Source organism: Hirundo rustica, chromosome Z, assembly GCF_015227805.2.
Source record: "Hirundo rustica isolate bHirRus1 chromosome Z, bHirRus1.pri.v3, whole genome shotgun sequence".
Classification (NCBI taxonomy): domain Eukaryota; kingdom Metazoa; phylum Chordata; class Aves; order Passeriformes; family Hirundinidae; genus Hirundo; species Hirundo rustica.
The window spans coordinates 65,410,385-65,427,838 of NC_053488.1; the positions used below are offsets into that span (position 1 = coordinate 65,410,385).

General features: G+C 39.3%; 1 protein-coding gene across 5 annotated transcripts in view; it reads left to right on the plus strand.

The window, feature by feature from the left end:
* ECPAS (Ecm29 proteasome adaptor and scaffold) overlaps positions 1-17,454 on the plus strand; it is a 63,723-nt gene that overhangs the window by 15,744 nt on the left and 30,525 nt on the right. For all 5 annotated transcript variants that reach the window (XM_040089295.2, XM_040089294.2, XM_040089297.2 and 2 more), the window contains 15 exons: positions 1,639-1,807; positions 2,287-2,426; positions 4,216-4,297; positions 4,534-4,653; positions 4,826-4,911; positions 5,171-5,249; positions 6,295-6,344; positions 6,911-6,977; positions 7,084-7,206; positions 8,308-8,411; positions 9,445-9,568; positions 11,561-11,641; positions 12,361-12,589; positions 13,135-13,226; positions 15,636-15,770. In XM_040089295.2, coding sequence (XP_039945229.1) covers positions 1,639-1,807; positions 2,287-2,426; positions 4,216-4,297; positions 4,534-4,653; positions 4,826-4,911; positions 5,171-5,249; positions 6,295-6,344; positions 6,911-6,977; positions 7,084-7,206; positions 8,308-8,411; positions 9,445-9,568; positions 11,561-11,641; positions 12,361-12,589; positions 13,135-13,226; positions 15,636-15,770 — 1,681 coding nt within the window. The remainder of the gene's footprint in view (positions 1-1,638; positions 1,808-2,286; positions 2,427-4,215; positions 4,298-4,533; positions 4,654-4,825; positions 4,912-5,170; positions 5,250-6,294; positions 6,345-6,910; positions 6,978-7,083; positions 7,207-8,307; positions 8,412-9,444; positions 9,569-11,560; positions 11,642-12,360; positions 12,590-13,134; positions 13,227-15,635; positions 15,771-17,454) is intronic.

The following is a 17,454-nucleotide window of genomic DNA, read 5'->3' on the forward strand; positions in this document are numbered from 1 at the left end:
TGTTTTTGAAAGCAAGAAGAATGTATAGACTAACTTGAATTTAGTCATCACTGCTTGTTGGGAACCTTCTAGTGTCTAAAATCAATACTTTCTCAAAATCTCTTTTTCCACTAACTGTTTTTTCTGTGTCTTTGTATTGCTAGGGGAACTTCTGTTTTGATAGAATAATTTTGATGGTAGAACACATTTCTATTTTTTCTGGCAATAAAAGTCTCATAGGATTGGTGCCAGTATGATTTTTTTGAGCTCATAACTCTTGCTCACCTGAATGGATTAACCTAAAGGAATGAACTTCAAATAGTGAGCACATGGTCTTTGTGTAAAGTTGTTGGAGATGCTTCCCATCTGATAATTTGGGAGCCACTTCCCTTTTGTTTGAATATACAGAATCTTTCAGCTTGTAGTTTCAAATGCCTGTTCTTCTGTTTACACTCTTCTGTTGGCCCAGGTTAATTGCTTTTAGCTTCATCCATGTCTGTAGCTTCAACAGATAAAATCCTTGGGCTTTCCAGTGAGACTTCACCCCCTTACATGCTTAATACTCTGACCAAGCATGAGTTTTTTAAGTCACAGAATCATTTAGTTTGGAAGAGACCTCTGAGAAAACAGTCAGAGACACTGAAAGTACGAGGTGAAGATTTTAATTTTCTTTCTAGGAGGTGCTAGAGAGTGTATTGAGCTAGCCTGTGGCTCTGGATGTCTGTTTCTTAGTCTTGCTCCCTGAGGTTAAGTGGTTTGCAGTGGTTTACAGCTAATTTATGCTTGTTGGAACTTGGTCTGTTTGCTGCAGTAAAGCAACCAGAAAGCTTAACTGTAGGAGTTAAAGCTCATAATAAAGTGTTTAAAGTTTTAACTAATGAGACTTGGAATGAATCTTTATTGTTGAGATTGTTTACCTTTTTTTGTTTTCTGTGTGCTGAGTGCAAAATTCAGGAGGCTGGCTGGGGCAAAATAATTCTTGCTGGTCTCTGCACTGCAATTTTGAGGCAATTTGGCCAGCTTCCAAGGATACATGGAGACATGGGGTGGCTTTTATGAAAGCATGGAGGTGAGCACAGGGCAGCTAGACAATCCACTTTTACAAAAGAACAGGCTGGGTAAACCTTTTTTTTTTTTTGCCTTCCTTCCCTGCCCAGTACTAAAACTGCCATCTTCCAATACAGTATCTCATTTGTTTATTTTTTTATATCAGGATTTGTTTCCTGCCACTTGTGTTGCATGTGCTTCATTGTTTCCCTTTGTAGGTTTGTGGTTTTTGTAGAAATCTTACAAATGCTATTGGAGCTTTTAGCAAGAGTTTCCTGAATGTAGTACTGCTTGTAGTCCTGTTTACTTCTAATACAAAAGAGGTAATTTTTTTTCCTGGTTTGTAAGCTAAGAACTCTTTCTGGAAATGCCAGTGGACCCTTCCCTTTTCTAACTGAAGTTTATTTTCATTTACAATGACATTGTTATGGCTCTTGCAGGATATGTTGGGATAATTGGTAGCAGAGCCTCTAATTCTGTCTTATGTTAGAGTCATGGGATTAATTAAAGAAAAATAATCAAGTTGGACAAGTTATCTTTCTCAGTTCCAGAATCTAATTCTGGTAATGTGGATTGGAAAAGGCTCTAATAAAAGTCTCCCTGCCTGCTTAGGTTTGTATTGAATGAATCTCAAAGTCGACAAAATGTGCCCTCGGCCCAGGGGTCTTCATCAAGTAGCACAGGAGGTACTGGAATCCCTCAGCCACCTCCCGGGATGAGCTTCTATGCAGCCAAAAGGGTAATTGGAGATAGTCCATGGACACCCGAGCTGCTAGAACAGGTATTTAGAGCTGTGGAGCTGGTTCTTGTTGAATTGTGGGTGGTAATAGGGACAGTTGTGATGGAGGAATGGAGAGCCAGAGGGAAAATATGTAACTGATTCTGACCAGGTCTTTAGTTGCCCTGAGGGATTTTGCATGATGCCTTTAGGAATTTTATAGTGGGTTGAGGAGGTTATAGTGGGTTGAGGAGGAAGGTGGTTAGGAAGCAGTTGTAACTGCAGCCTACCCTTGTGTTTTACTCTCCAAGGTTGCAACAGTGTCTTCTGTTTCTGAAGCATCTCTTTTTAGCAGTGGTGTAACAGAGTATCCCATAATGGTAATACTGGTACTTTGCTAGGATGACTTTGACAAGTGATGGAGGGCATGTGAACTTCTCCATAAGCAAGCAGGAGCCATGATTTCAAACAGCTGAGCAGCTACAGTTACTGTAATATCCCCTTTCTTGTCAGTAACATTGTCTTTCCCTGGTGTTGAACAGTGTAAGCTGGGGATAGTGAAGTTCATTGAAGCTGAGCAAGTGCCCGAACTTGAAGCTGTTATACACCTTGTTGTAGCCTCCAGTGATACAAGACACAGTGTTGCCACGGCAGCAGACCTGGAACTAAAGAGCAAGCAAAGGTAAGGTCTGGATGGTTGGAAAAGATGGTGTTAATATTCCTGAAACAGCTAGCTGCAATGAATGTAGTGCTCCAGAGAGGCTATGCTTGAGGGAAGGAAGGCTGAAGTCCCCTATATATCTGTGAAACTGCCATGTATTCCCACTGGGCTGGGAATAATGTGGTTTGCAGTCTTGCAGCTGGAAATGTCGCGGCTCCAGAGCTGACAGCTTTAGCTGTGTGGGTTTGATAATTTTGGTATCATTTTTGAGCCATTTTCTTACCAAATCATGAAGAATAATTGCCCTCTGTGGATTATCAGTTGTCAATAAGGCTTTAGTAAATGATTCACGGAAAAGTATACTTTCATTTAATTTATTAGGAGAGTAAAGAGACTAATTGTGAAATGGATCATAGTCTAGAAAGTTTGGCAAGCACTGTTGTTACTACTGAAACTTTCACTCACCTGCAGTTCACCATCATCTAAAGACAATACTTCTGTCTTTAACTCATCAAGAGGCCAGAGTAATGGCTGTTGATACTGTTTGCTGAGACACTGACAGTGGGAGATTTGCTGGCTCATGTAGGATGTTGGAACAAGACAGGCCCATCTTTGAAATGTGTAGGTGGCTTCTGTAGGACTGTTTAACATGGAGTCAAATTTGTAATGTGAAACCTTCTGCAACTGAAGTCTGTTCATGTACCTCAGTCATTACAGGGGAGACGATTCTAGTAAATGATGAAGCCTGATTAAGAAAGCTGGTCTCTCCTTTGCTGCTTGTCTAATCTTTCTTTCTGAGTTGGTATTCTTTGCCCAGAGAGAAAAATAACTGTGGACAATATGTAATGCTGAATGTCTTTTATGAGAAATACATGCTACTTGAGAGATTACCATTTGATATTCAATTGGTAGATTATCGTGGTCTGTATGTCTTATTTCAGTGGGACAGAAGGAAGCACATAGGTTTCTAACAAATTACATGGTATCATGTTGTCAGAAAACGTTGAAGTGTAATTAGTTCACATTCTTTATGCTCTCTTTGTGGTAAGGCAGCATGCCTTGGGAGCTCTGATGGTATGAGCTCCTGGTGGCAGCTCCAGGGCCCTGAATTTCCAGAGCAGTTGCCAAAGGATTGATGCATAACAGGAATGAAGTGGGCCTTGCTTGCAATTCCAAGAATCGTTTATTGGAGAAACATAAAAAAGTGATACAACTCAAACTAAGAGCAGGGGCAAGGACCTTGAACAAAAGCTGTGCTGTGGTTTTTAAGGAGAAGGGGTAAGGGAGGAGTTCGGGCCCAGGAGCAATAACAAAGCAATCAAGGTGGAGCATAATCTGGGGTGACAAAGCTCAAACCAACCAGGGAGAACAGAGGGAGGATACGACCTTAACTAAACCAATGGGACATCAAGTAAAACAGAAGGTTCTGGACTCAGGGGTAGGGTCAGGAAAGGATTGACAACTAATATGAGGAGATATGGGCAGAGTGACAATGAGGTGTAGGAGAGGAGAATGAGGGATGATCTAACTCCAGGGTAGTTGTAATAAACCATTAGGGACATTGAAAGTTAAAATACTGTAGGAAGGGGGTTACAAAAAATTTTACAGAGCAGAGGGATATAGCAAAAAACCCACAACACTTTAGGATTATATATTATGTGGATGTTGGAAAAGTGGTTAGAAGTCAAGCTGAGGAGTTCTATGTAAATTTTGGGAATAATATGAATATGATGCAAAATGCTGTATTTTAAGAAGTAGTCAAAGATCAGAATCATAACATGTTGGTGTTCAATGTGGTTTTTTCCTTCAGTTTAATTGACTGGAACAATCCTGCTATCATCAACAAAATGTATAAAGTGTATCTTGGGGATATACCACTGAAAACGAAGGAGGTAAGATTTGCCTTCAGAGTTGTCTATCTTCTTAATTGCTGAAGAAGTAATTTTAGTTGTCTTATTTTATTACAAAAATGTATTTCTTAAATCTATCACTTCCTTTGATATCTGCTTTCATTGAATGTTTATGCTATTTGAATATTTTTTTTCTCTGTGCCAGTGTGTTCTGATTTGCAGCAGAAAGTAATTTACTGGTGTCCAAAGATGTACTGTTTAATCTCTGTTTCTGACAGGGGTCTGTTCTGAAACCAGAAATGAAACGAGAGTCAGTCAGCACCCGTGTTAAATTAAAGATAGTTCCTCATCTTCTGCGATCCCGGCAAGCTGCAGAAGTGTTCCCAGCTAACATTCAGGTGATGCTTATTTTCCAAAGTTACACTTCCTTATCAGTTTGATGATACAGTTCCTCCAATACTTAGAGGTATGAAGCATTGTTACTGAGGACAGTGTTTAAAGAAGAGGAGGAATGAAAATCTTTGAAAGTGAAGCCAGACACTCTCTAATCGGCTCCTTCCTTTTGGTCAGGTGGTATATGATGGACTCTTCGGTGCAAACACAAATGCAAAACTGAGAAGTCTGTCTTTGCAGTTCGTGCATCATATTTGTATCATGTAAGTAGTTCAGAGAGCACAGTGTTTTTTGGCTATTTGCCTAAAAGCCACCCTGTTTAATAAAGATATAACTGAAATAATGAGTACTAAAACTCAGAGAAAGTAGGGTTTTTTTAACTTAATCCTGAAAGCTCAGTGTATCTGTGCTTGCACATGATAAATTGTAATTTCTCATCTTAACACAGCTGAGAAGTGATACTAGAGAAGATCCTTTTCAGGGATGCCAAAGATAATATTTTGTTGGTTTCTCTAATTGCAGTTGTCCAGAGAGTAAAATAAAGCCCTTAGGTCCGATGCTTTTAAACGGACTTACAAAGCTGATCAATGAGTACAAAGAGGTAAGGTGAAAATTTCTTTACTGTAATTTTACATGTGAATGCAAGCAAAAGATAAACTTATGATGAAAACAGATATATCTTTTTTTTTGTGTTTGCTTGAGAGGCTGCCAGAGGATACCTTCTAAGAATTTTTGTTGGAAGAGAAGCAAATATTTTAAAAGGCTTTTTAGGAAAACTGTTTTGTTTATTTAACACCTATAGATATGTGCTTGGGCACCAATTGCAAAATCTCAGGAAACAGTAGTGTTAGTAATATAAAGAGAGCACACACAAAGGACCTCAACTCTGGATGTTTATCCCACTGTGTTAAGTGTTTGTGTAGGCCTGCTTGTTATACATTCCATCCTATCTACCCAGGGATGGTATTACTATGGAGTGTTACCAAAGAGAGCTGCAAATGCCACTCTGGCCTGACGAGCTGTTTCCAGTGCCATTTCAGAAGTCAAATTCCCCATTATACTCCTACATGTACCTTAGAAAGGGCAGATGTTGTATATCACCTCTTCTGCAGCTTTGAACTTCTTGCTGCTTCATTTGAGCTTTGAATATGACCTTCTGGCCTGAGTTGGCATTTGAATGCACGAGACACCCTACCGTTGGGAAGGGAATGAAAAAGGAGGAAGTAAGCCCCTGTGTATATATATGCTGTATTGGTCACCCACAGGATACTTTATGCAAACAGCTTCCTTTTTTTACAGCTGCTTTTCAGAGCTAGTGAAAGATTTCTGTCCCTCTGCTACTGTTTCATATACTCACTGAATTTCCTTATTTGTTTCTCTTGAACTGAGACCAGAAGAGATTACCAGAAGAGAGATTTTGCCGCAATTTGCAGTTCTCTGTTTCTTAGACAAAAGTGTGCTGCCTCTCTTTCCATGTAATGTTTTTATTCTTGGATAGAAATATTTTATATTTTAGGATTCTTCTTCCATGAAAGCCTACTTGAGCAATTTGAGGACAGAATTTAAAGTAAATGTTTATTTATAGAAGATATACGTGTATGTATTTCTGGTTTTGCTAAACCCTGTGTATTGTTTTATTATTCAAGGATTCAAAACTGCTATCAATGGCATATTCAGCGGTTGGAAAGCTCTCCAGGTAACTGAAGCATCATTTAAGCAATGGGACATTGAATGACTTTTCCAGACTAATCAGTTAATTTATCAACAGCAAGCTTTATGCCACTTGCTAATTTTGCAGTTGCATGGTGCATGGTGCAGAGAAAAGCATTCTTCTTTTGACAACTCCAGAGTTGTAAAAAGAAATATGTATTTAGCTGATAGCTTCTCTAGCAGTGATTAATGGCAGCTCATGAATTAAGCCCAGAATTTAAGAAATGGTTCCGCATTCTGGTTTGCCAGAAATACAAATCTAAGAAATGTACAGCGAAGACCAGAGTGCATGACGCTAGGCAAGTGGTATGTTCAGTCATGTGCAGGTGATCTAAGTGGTTGTCCGTAAAATGTATCACTTTCCAAACTGTGTTAAAGGAGGAAGAATATGCTGCTTTATGATGGATATGGCTAAGACAGAGCAAACTTTCTGTACCGTCTTTAACTGTTTGACACTTAAAATTTGGAGTGAGGGGAAGACCAATGAAATGTGAAGCATTTCAATTAAAAAAAACCAAAAAATACTTAATACATTAAAATATCTTGTTTCAGCCGAATGCCTCAGCTCTTTACCAAGGATATAGCGCTGGTACAGCAGTTTTTTGAAGCCTTATGCAAGGTGGGTGCTGATGGGGCTTTGGAAGATCATTATTGTTTTCTTTTGAGTTTGCTCAATTCTTGACAGTACACACTGTAAAGTGAAAACTCTTGGTTTTTTACTGCAGGAAGATGCTGATACTAGGCTGGCCATTCAAGAGGCATTATCTATGATGGTTGGAGCATATAGTAACTTGGAAGGAGCCCAGCGTACCCTGATGGAAGCTCTTGTAGCTTCTTACTTAATAAAGGTATTTTCAGTGGAGTCAAAATCACATACCTTAAAAAAAGAGCGATTAATTGTCTTCCTGTTTTCTGACACTTCCTGTTAGATACTTCTGGAGCATATCTTCCTTTTCTTACTGAATGTATTGGCCTGTCTAAGAGAAGGCAGGATGTGTATGCTCTGATTAAATGTTTTTAACATGGCTTGGTGAGTGCAAGGAGGGTAACACCGCAGTTCTCTATTTGTGTTCTGTGTAGTGAAAACCAAATCCATTGCAATTGCATTATACATTTGCCCTAGTTTTCTCCTTAGAAAACTCTGAGAAGTAAATGCTTCAGGGACAGTCTTCTGAAATGCTTTGGGACATTGAGAGTTTGGTAGAAAGGATCATTCATTGCTAAGTGGGGTTTCAGCAGGCTGTGTGGTATAAGGCACATGTGAACTTCTGCAGGTGCACAGCCTTGAGACAGGAGTCTAGACTAAACCAGACTTGACTTACTCGTAATTTGAGTACCTTGTTTGTGTTCAGAATACACCAGAAGTCTGGATTTTCAGAAGGAGTGAGTGTTGTATACTCTGTGTTTGGATGGCTACTCAGGCTGACTGTGGAAATGTATGTCTTTCTAGTGTAAGAGATAATTTTCATGCTGATAACTCCTTTGCTCAAGGGATCTCAATCTCCAGGCAGTAGCTTTTTGAGACTGTCTGTACCTTACAGACAGAATGACTACCCTAAGCTGATGTTTCCTTTCCCAACTCTGGCTATGCTGCTCCTAAGCATCACTCTGTTTTCTGTGGAGAGATGATGCAGGTCAATTTCATTTCAAAACTGCCTGGACGGAGTAGTTCAGTTTTTCAGGAATTAGTATGATTCCCTAAAGTGTGCATGTGTTTAAGTAAACATTTATTCCCCCACTTGTGTATATTTGAGAAGTTTGCTTTTCTTTGCCCTATCTACTGCCATATGAAGTGTAAGCATGAGTAGTGTCTCAAAATGTCTAGACTTTTTGAATCATCTTGGTATCAGAGGTCAAAACAGATGACTCATTATGTACAAGTGGTGAGTGAAAGTCATTACTGCTGTTGTTTAAAATTCTACCCTATATTTGTGTCTTTTCCCTTTAAGCCTGAAGTTCAAGTACGTCAAGTGGCTGTAAAATTTGCTAGCACAGTGTTCCCTCCAGATCATATCCCTTCCAGATACTTACTTCTCTTAGCTGCGGGAGACCCGTAAGTTGTTTTCCTTCATAAATTATTTTCTCATATGTATGCACACACACATGTATATACATTCAGTATATATTTGAATTAAATATGAATACATGTATTTGTGTGTGTGTGTAAGTTCGCACATAAATAACTCAAAGAAAATGAAATATGGTAATTTGGAAATCAAACTTCACATTCTTGAAATTTCTGTGGAGAACTGTTACTGTAGTCAGTGACAGTCTTTGGATTGTTTTTCTTATTTCAGATGAGCTGCAGTCAATAAAGCACTTCCTATTAATGATCAGTTGCAATTGCAAAAGTAAAAATGCATTAACAGAAATCACTTCTGCAGCGTGTAGAAATTATTTTTTCCTGGCAATTGCTATCAGTCTATTTATAGCTTGTATTTGCAGAGAGTTGAGTATGCAATTTTGAGAGTTGCCACTCTCTGCTAGGAGTAGGTGACTTGTTAAATTACAGTAGTAATTTCATATGCAGTTTTCTGTTACTGCAGTGTAAAGTTGTGGGGTTTTTTTCCCAACTTAATTTAATTACTAAATTTTTGATGAGAGTAAGCTATTGTGTAACCAAGGAAAGCTAAAATATATCAGTTGCAACAACCAGCTTTGTCATTGCAGTGTCAGCACTGTTTCAGGAGTAGTTATCTATTGTAAAGTAGATAATGATAAACCTGGTAGGTGGCAGCTGAAGCTTGACTATAAGAACTGATAGGGACTAGTAGCAGATAGGAAATCCAAAGATGTGGGAACCAGGAACTGATGGTGAGCACTAGAAGGATGGAAAAGGAACAGAAATGAGCTCATCCAGACAGTTTTGCAAAGACCCCTCAGAACTATCCCTTTTTCTTTCCTGTCTAAAAATAAACAAATATAAAAAGTTGTAGTAGAAGATTTTTTCTCCCTTTCTTTCAAACCCCGCCCCCACATTTCATTTAAAAATTGTTCTGTCTCCCCCAGCTTCCCAACTTATCTTATTGCTCATTAAAGGCTGTTCTGTGCAAATAATATCTGTTTCTCATCTTTTCTTCTGAAAGGCGGGAGGAGGTGCATGGAGAAGCCCAGCGGGTATTGAGAACATTTTCTGGAAAAAATGAAAAGGAGTGTTCTGGGAAGCAGATGCCTTCCTTCCCTGAAATGGTCTATTACATTCAAGACAAGGTACAGTGCTTCTGTCACAGTAAATGACAAATAGATGAATGATACTCAGACATGGGTTAAGTGGGGTTCTTGCCTTCCCTGTGTCTGTGTCCTACAGCTGCTCCAAGGAATAAAGTTAGTGAAAATCAAAGTAAGGACCACACATAGTATTTCATTGCCAAGATTACCATTTGTCATCACTTTCTGCTGGCAGAAATTGCAAGAGATCCAAATGTTAAGTAGCGAGGCAGATCTTTTAACAAAGGGAATGTTTTTCATTCTTGCAATTTGTGCCGATAATATGTGGAATGAGGAATCCAGTTTTTAAGGCTTATAATCCAGCATGTTTCACAAACACAGTTCCTGAAAGTGCAAGAAGACTACTTTTTATTTGGCCCAGTGAACAATAATGTACATGGACCAAAAAAAAAAAAAAAAAAAAAATCCTAGGCTGGGAAAGGAGATACTAGGAAAAGTGAAGAAGCCTGATTTGTTGACTTAAAGACTTAATTTTTCATTTTAATTGCAATTTGTGGAATAATGGCCATGTAAATAGCCTTTCACAAGTTCAGAGGAATGGTGCGCCCTGAATTGTGCCACTCAGTTTTCTCAGTACAAACAGTTCTGAGTACTCATCTGGAGAAGTGCTAAAATGTAGTCTGTTACACACTTCTATGCATAGTAGCTATACTAGGCTTATAAGCGATAAAGGAGATGTGGAGAGTCACTGACAATATTTTTTCCTGTGATAGCCTACTTTTTAAAAAAAGTCAGAAGTATGTAATGTTGAAGCACATGTGATTTTGCAAGAGACCTCTGATAGCAGAACTCTTACACCTGAGAGATTTCTTGTGAAATGTGTGCTCTGATGGTGCTGTACTCCATTAATACTCTGAAGTATTTGAAGTTCTATGAGAGAACTTGCTTTTTGTCCAGAATCCTGACTATTTAAGTAGATATAAAAAATTAAGAAACCAAGATTGAGTTTTAGATAACATTCTTAAATTCTGTCCCCATGAAGGTAGTTTAAAAATTTTCCTTAACGTTTGTAATGTCACTAAATAATTATGGATCGGTGTAGTTTAATCACTACTGACAAAAGCAAGAGACCCTCAGTCAGGGGGGAGTTAATTTTCTTTCAAGCACTTTTCAGATCTTCTTTACGTGTCCTGAAGGTGTTTTAAAAAAATCCTAGAGGTATAATTATTTGTTTAGTTATCTCAGAGTGTGATTTTTCACATACTATCACAGTGTGGTGAAGGGAGTGAGGATCTGTTGTCTTCTGCAATTGCCCTGTGTGTTTATTCAAGTACAAGGCTGCCTGACTGAATCAAGCCCTACCACTGATGTGCCGTGCATTTTGTTTGTTTAATATATATATATTGCTTTTCTGCAACATTTGCAGCAGGTGTCACTTAAACTTCTGTTTGGATGTTTTTCTGCTGGCATATTCCGGCTTATCAAAGGTAACATTTACATGGTTAGAAGTCATTCGCTGCTACAGCCTTCCACATGGCAGATGGAGATTCTCTCCGAGTGTCTCTCAGTCTGAGGAGCTCCCTGGACTTGGCTGGCGCAGCACAGGGCACCCACCTCTGGTACTGGGGGAGCCTGGCTGCTGCAGCCTCTACAGGCAGAGCTGCCATTTTAAAGCTTTCTGGCTGCCTGCCAGGGGAGAGGCTCAGATGTGGTACTTTGGAGAACTTCAAGTGGTACTTTACTTTTAAATTCCAAAGTGCTTCTTTGTTTCCTGAAAGGAAGAAAGAACTCCTTCAGCCTCCCCTGCTATTCCCTCTCATGTATTCAGAATTTCTACTTTCTGAATTGAAGTAAAGTAGATTGACCTGACTATTACCAAGTGCACTGTGCCCTTTTTATTACAGAGCTGTTAAACATTTTCAGTTGCTAAGTGAAGGATTAATGCAGTCACATTAGCAAAATTTCACTGAGCTTTCTAACATCTCTGCTATTATGTGTCTGAATGTTCCACTTTTAATATGTTCTATTGTTTAGGCCACTCACCGAATGAAAACTCCAGCTAAATATATGACTGGAACTGCAGCTTTGCCTTTCAATCCTGCCACATTTGGAGAGGTAATTGTCTGGTTTTACTTCCTCAGATATGTGTACCACTGTTTACCTAGAGGACAGCGTAAGAAGCTGACAAGTTCCATAAGTCACCCTATATTCTAAAATTCTTCAAAACAGATGTTGGTATTAACTCTCCATCCTTTGTCCTTAATGGCAGTCTGAACAAGATTTTCGTGGGGGGTCTGGGTGGGATGTTCACAAGAGGGTTGCCTCACTGCTTTCTGCAACATCTCTAATGGAGTAGCATTAGATGTCAGACAGGCAGTCCTGTGCAGCCGTCCCATTATGCTCCTTGGGGCCCTTTTTCTATCAGAATCCCAGGCTTCAGTGATCTGTAGACACAAACTGAGATGGTAAGCAAGGTCTGTATTAGTAATGTGTCAGGTTGTATTTGTATGCATGCCAAATTGATATAGGGTACAGGCTGAAATCCCTTCAAGAAGTTAACATCAGCTGATGATAAACCAAAAATCTGCATGCAATTTATCTTTAGAGAATGGTGTAGGCTTGTCAGGCCTATTACAGAAAGTGGTCCTAAGGTTAGTTACCTTTTATATTTGTTCCTGACTTTATACTAATTCTTCTGTCTATATTTAATGAAAGAAAAAATCATTCCATTTTGGTTACATTGGATGCAGTGTATTCTCTGCTCTTTTGTCTTCTGCGTGGTTTTTCAACTACTTATACATTCAGGATCCTGTGTTTTTGTCTTCTCTACTTAGATAGTTCTCTATCTCCGGATGTGTCTTGCTCACAGCGCTGGTGTGGTGCCAACCTCACAGAGCTTGGCAGATATGCAAGATCATGCTCCGGCCATTGGACGTTACATAAGAAACCTCATGTCTGGCAACCACGTATCTTTCTCTTCCTCCTCCACTTCAAAAAGTGCAGAAACCAACCCTGTACATATGTATATTGGCCTTCTTCAGCAGCTCTTAGCTGGTGTTGGAGGTAAGAAGCTCTGTGCAGCAGTATCCTGAAGAAATAAATGTCTTCTCTTATTAGAAATGAGATGTCTTGTGCCCTGAGCTTGGCTTCAGTGATCGCAGAGTTGAAATACAGGCTGTGTACTATTTAGTTTAAACTTGTTTTCTTCTGTGCTATTTTGTAGGTAGGAGAAAGCATGGCTGTAAAATTGCAGCATCAGTTAACATAATAGTGTAAAATTGTGAAACTGTTGTATATAACAGCTTCCTTCCTCACCAGTAAATGTTGTGTCTTCCTCACTCTGATAGTAGCCTGTCTGCCACAAGTGTGGTCTGAAACATTTGAATGCATTTTGAACAAATTGCTACTAGAGGGTTTGCTTTTATTAGTTTCCAGAATATGTCTGGGAAACATTAGGGCCTATTACGCTGTATTGTTGTTGTTCCCAATGAAATTACCAATAAATGCTTGAAATGTCTGATACTTCTTTACCTCTTTTTAGCACTGAATGTTACATTGTTGTAAATAGTGGAGTTTTTTAATAACCTGGTTCTTTAATTATTGTTTAGGTTTGCCAGTCATGTATTGTCTTCTAGAAGTTGTTTCAGTGTATCCAGAAAAACTAGCCGCCCGATTTGTAGACAAAATAGATTGGATTAAGGTATTGTGAAAGCCCTTTTTTTTGGTGGTTTTTTTTGGGGGGGGTGGATGGAATTGAGCATGAGCAAAATCTGGTACATTTCCCATGGTGAAACAGAGTATTATTTCCAAATATGCACTTAATTTGAAATCTGGTATTTCTGTTCACAGTCAACATCTGATAAAATATTTTAGTGCCAGGATGGGCAAAATTTTTTTTTTTTGTATTATTTTGTATTATTTTTGTATTATTGTATTGTTTTATTTGTTTTTGTTCATTCACTTAAATGTTCTAGATAGCCAGTCATCTATCCCATTGGTATTGTCATCCATTCCTTTCTCTGCAGAAAAAAACTGAAGACAAAATTCTGCACATTTTTTCTTGGTTTTTTTCTCCAAGATTCAGGTGGTTTTAGAGTCTTTTGCCCTCTGCAAAGCTCTGAGCCAAATGCAAGAAAGAGCTGGAGTCTTCAGGTTCTGATTTTCAAGGTTGCATGCTCTGTTTATTGTTTCTTATCTTACAATTTTCTCAGTGCCCAACAAAGGTCTATGCAGCTGCTTGGGCATCTGGTGACTCCTCCTCGCACTGGGCTGTTACTGTCTTTTATACTAATTGTTACGTGTTCTTTATTTATCATTATTTGCCAATACCTATCACTTATACTAAACAGGTCATCTCTACTTTGATCCAATCTCCTTAAACTGCTTTGTACCCATGTCACTGCAGAAAATGGAGTGAGGGAAGAAAGAAGAAGCAGGAGACAACGCCCCAAATCCTCCATCTTGCTCCCATTCACTTCAATACTAAAAACCCAAACCTACTGTTTTTTCACCCTGTGATAAGCTAAACTACTATCTTTCACACTCTTGTGGCCTGCAATCCTTCCCGCAGCACAGGAAGCCTTTCCCATGGACTGGGATCAAAGCCAATGTCCCCCTGGGCTCTGTTCCAGGGTCCCAGACCCCCCTGTCCAGGTCTCTGACCCTCCAGGGCAGCCAAAGGAATGCCCTGGACTCCAACAATTTTTGACAGTGTGAATGTTTCAGTGGGAAAATGTGAATGACTTCTTAGAAGATGAGATTAATTACATCCCTGGTTGTTTTAGAGACCTTTCTACCTTTCTGTGGAGATTTTTTTCTTCTATTTATTAGTCACAGACAAAAAACCCCACAACCCATACAGTGGAGTCTGCTTGGGAATAAGCCAAAGAGAATTCTGCTTTCCCTAGATTCTTTTCTTAGGCAATTCTTTGCGTTTTCATGATTTTACTTAAACATCTAGGATTTTTGAAGGTCTTACAGGTTGCCATTGCTTTCACTGGGGCAATCTGGCAGAAACAAATATTTAGTCAAGGTTAAGAAACATTAGAATGTATTCTAATAGTTTCTCCTGGTGATATCTGTGCTGCATTTTGCTGTATGCAGGTTATCACTTCTCATTTACGTGCAGATATGCACTGCATAGGAGAATACTTAAAAATATCTCCCTTTTCAGTATTCCTCATCGTTTGTAGAAAACCCTTTTTTGTCCTTGGCCTAGTGTCCATTTGCAGAATTAGCCTTCTAGGGGTAGTAATTGATAGTTCAGAGTTTCAGAAATAGTGTTGTAAATCATATTTCACGTGTTTTTGCCTTGTCAAGTGAAACAAAGAGGCTGAGGGGTTTGTTAGAAGTCAGATATGTGATCTGATGATGCTAGATTGAAGTTAACATTGCATTTCATGAACATGACAGATCATTTCTTGCTTGTTCATGCTCATTTGGGTTCTTTGTGGTGATCCAAGGCACTCAAGGTTTTGGGTATGAATTTTTCATGGGAATGTGTTGCATTATACAACAAATTGCTGGTAGAGATAAGATTATGTCATAAAAAATTACCTGAAGCTTGCAAAATTCAAATTTTAATAACTTCTTTAGACAATACAAGATCTCAGGTACAGATTGGGTAATTTTGCTTTGAGAACTGTGATTTCTTTTTGTCATGGTTGGATTTGAATAGTTAACCCTCTTGAGGGCTTTTTTTTCCCCTTTAATTAATGAGAAGGGTATGGAAGGTTCTGGTAGCTCAGGCAAAGTAGCGGTTTAGGGTGTGGGGTTTTTTAGCACAGTACAAATGCAAAACCTGGAAGCTCTTAGCTGAAGACAATTCAAGTTGCATGTTTTGACACAGAACTGGTGGGTGGCCCTGTTGTGGCTAGTGGTCTTCTTTCTCCAAAACACTCAGTGTGTAATGAATGCTGTATTGAAATGAGGGCTTTCCTTCTTATTAAGTGATAATGCTCTTGGTTTAAAGACTGCTTTCTGAATTAAGAACTGTTTATGTATCTCTGTGACAATTGTCTTTATATATTGAAGCTCTTTATGAACAGACTGGGTAAGAAGCTGTTTCCATATTTCATGGTTTGGTTTTGTTTTTTTTTAACTCCCACAGAACCTGATGAATACTAACAAAGAGGAAATGCGTGAGCTTGCAGCTCTGTTTTATTCTGTAGTGCTATCTACCATGTCTGGAGATGAGCTTAGGGCATCCTTGGAGCAGCTGATCAAGATGACAAAAGACAACCATGTAACTACTTTCCTTTGTCTGCCTCTTGTTTTTCCTCATGTCATGTAACTGATAGGATATTTTAATCTGGCCATATGTCCAGGATGTATTAACCTTAATCTGGGTGTAAAATTAACTAACGGACTTTCAGCTGGATGATGAGAAGGGATTTTTGTTGTAGGTGAATACAGCAGATCTTTAAATAAATAAATCCATGAAGCTGTTATGGTCAGTAGGAGGATTTCGTGGAGACACATCCCAAGCAAAGCAATACCATGTGTTTAACCAGTTTTAGTCAGCTAAATAGCAACATCCCGTTGAGTGGTAATGGATCACACTACCTACCTGAAACTACAAAACCACTGAAACTGTTTACCAGTTCTTATTCCTGAGCACCCACAGAACCAAGAAAATTTTTGACTTGTTAAATGTTCAGCTCATCCCCTCCTGAGCCATAGTTGCCTCCTGGGGCCTCGCTGCCTCGGTATCTTGTGTGGTGTTAGGGCTGTGCCTTCTTCCCTCTTGCCCCACATGGACTGCTCAGCAGCCCTCCACAGCTGTGTCTTTACATGCTGGGTTTGCCTGCCTTCCCTTCTCCAGCAGCTCCTTTCGCTTCCCCCTTATCCTTATTTGTCCATTTTGCCACTGCAAGCATGGAAAAGGAATCTTGAAAACAAATTGTGCTGGTGTGTCTTGAATGTGTGGGAGGGAAAGGAGTAGCATTCCTAGGTTCTGTTTCCCCAAAACAGTTCCGTAACAATCTCTCTAAAGGACTTAAAGGGCCATTTTACATTGCGGGTAACTGGCTGACTAGAAGTGCTGATTGCTTTGTGTTGTAGTTAACAAACGTGATTTATTTTGAATCTGTGAAAGCTCTGCCTGTAAGCCAAAGCCACATCATTGCTTAGTTTTGTGTAGGGCACAGCTCCTGCAGTCATGAAGGTCCCAATCCCCCACTGCTACACTCAGCTCCACTCACCCATATGAACTGTGAAAGTTAAAAAAAGTGGGGTCTTCCCATGCCTTTATGAGTCTGAGTCAGGTAGAGCTCTAACTTGCTGCTACTGTACAAAACTGTTTGAATTTGTACAGCTAGGGGTGGTGATGATCCTAGTTAGTGTCTCAGTAAGAACTGGAATGTGAATGGATAACTGAAGTGGAGATTGGGGATGGATCCATCTTCTGCTGGCTTTGCTGCAGTGAGACCATGTCAAGGAGCAGTCCCCAGTGACCAGGCTAGGTTGAGGATCCCATTCTGGCAGAACAGTTGCACCGGTGCAACATCTGTAGGGTTAAAAAACAAGAGGTATGAAATAAACCAAGCTTAAGCCCCTGCACCCTTCCCTTTGTGGTTTTTTTTTTTTTTTTTTTTTTCCCAGTTAGGTAGCATTTGAGTCTCATAGCCTTGTTTCTCCACAAAATCCTCCTGCTAGAATTCAGTTCTAGGAATAAACCTAGTCATTAAATAGTTCCAGCATCAAGTCAGCATTGGAGAAATTTGTGTTCTTGACATTTAATGATGTTAATTAGATTTCACAATTTGTGGCCTGCCAAACTGTAGAGGCATTGCCTTCAGCATAAGCCAGTTGTGTTCTTAATCCTAGCCATGCAAATATGGAGCAGTTATCCTCAACTTTTTACCAAAGATTACGTTTTGTCCCCTTAGTCTGAGTATATCTGTTTTTTAAGTAGAGACAATGTAGTT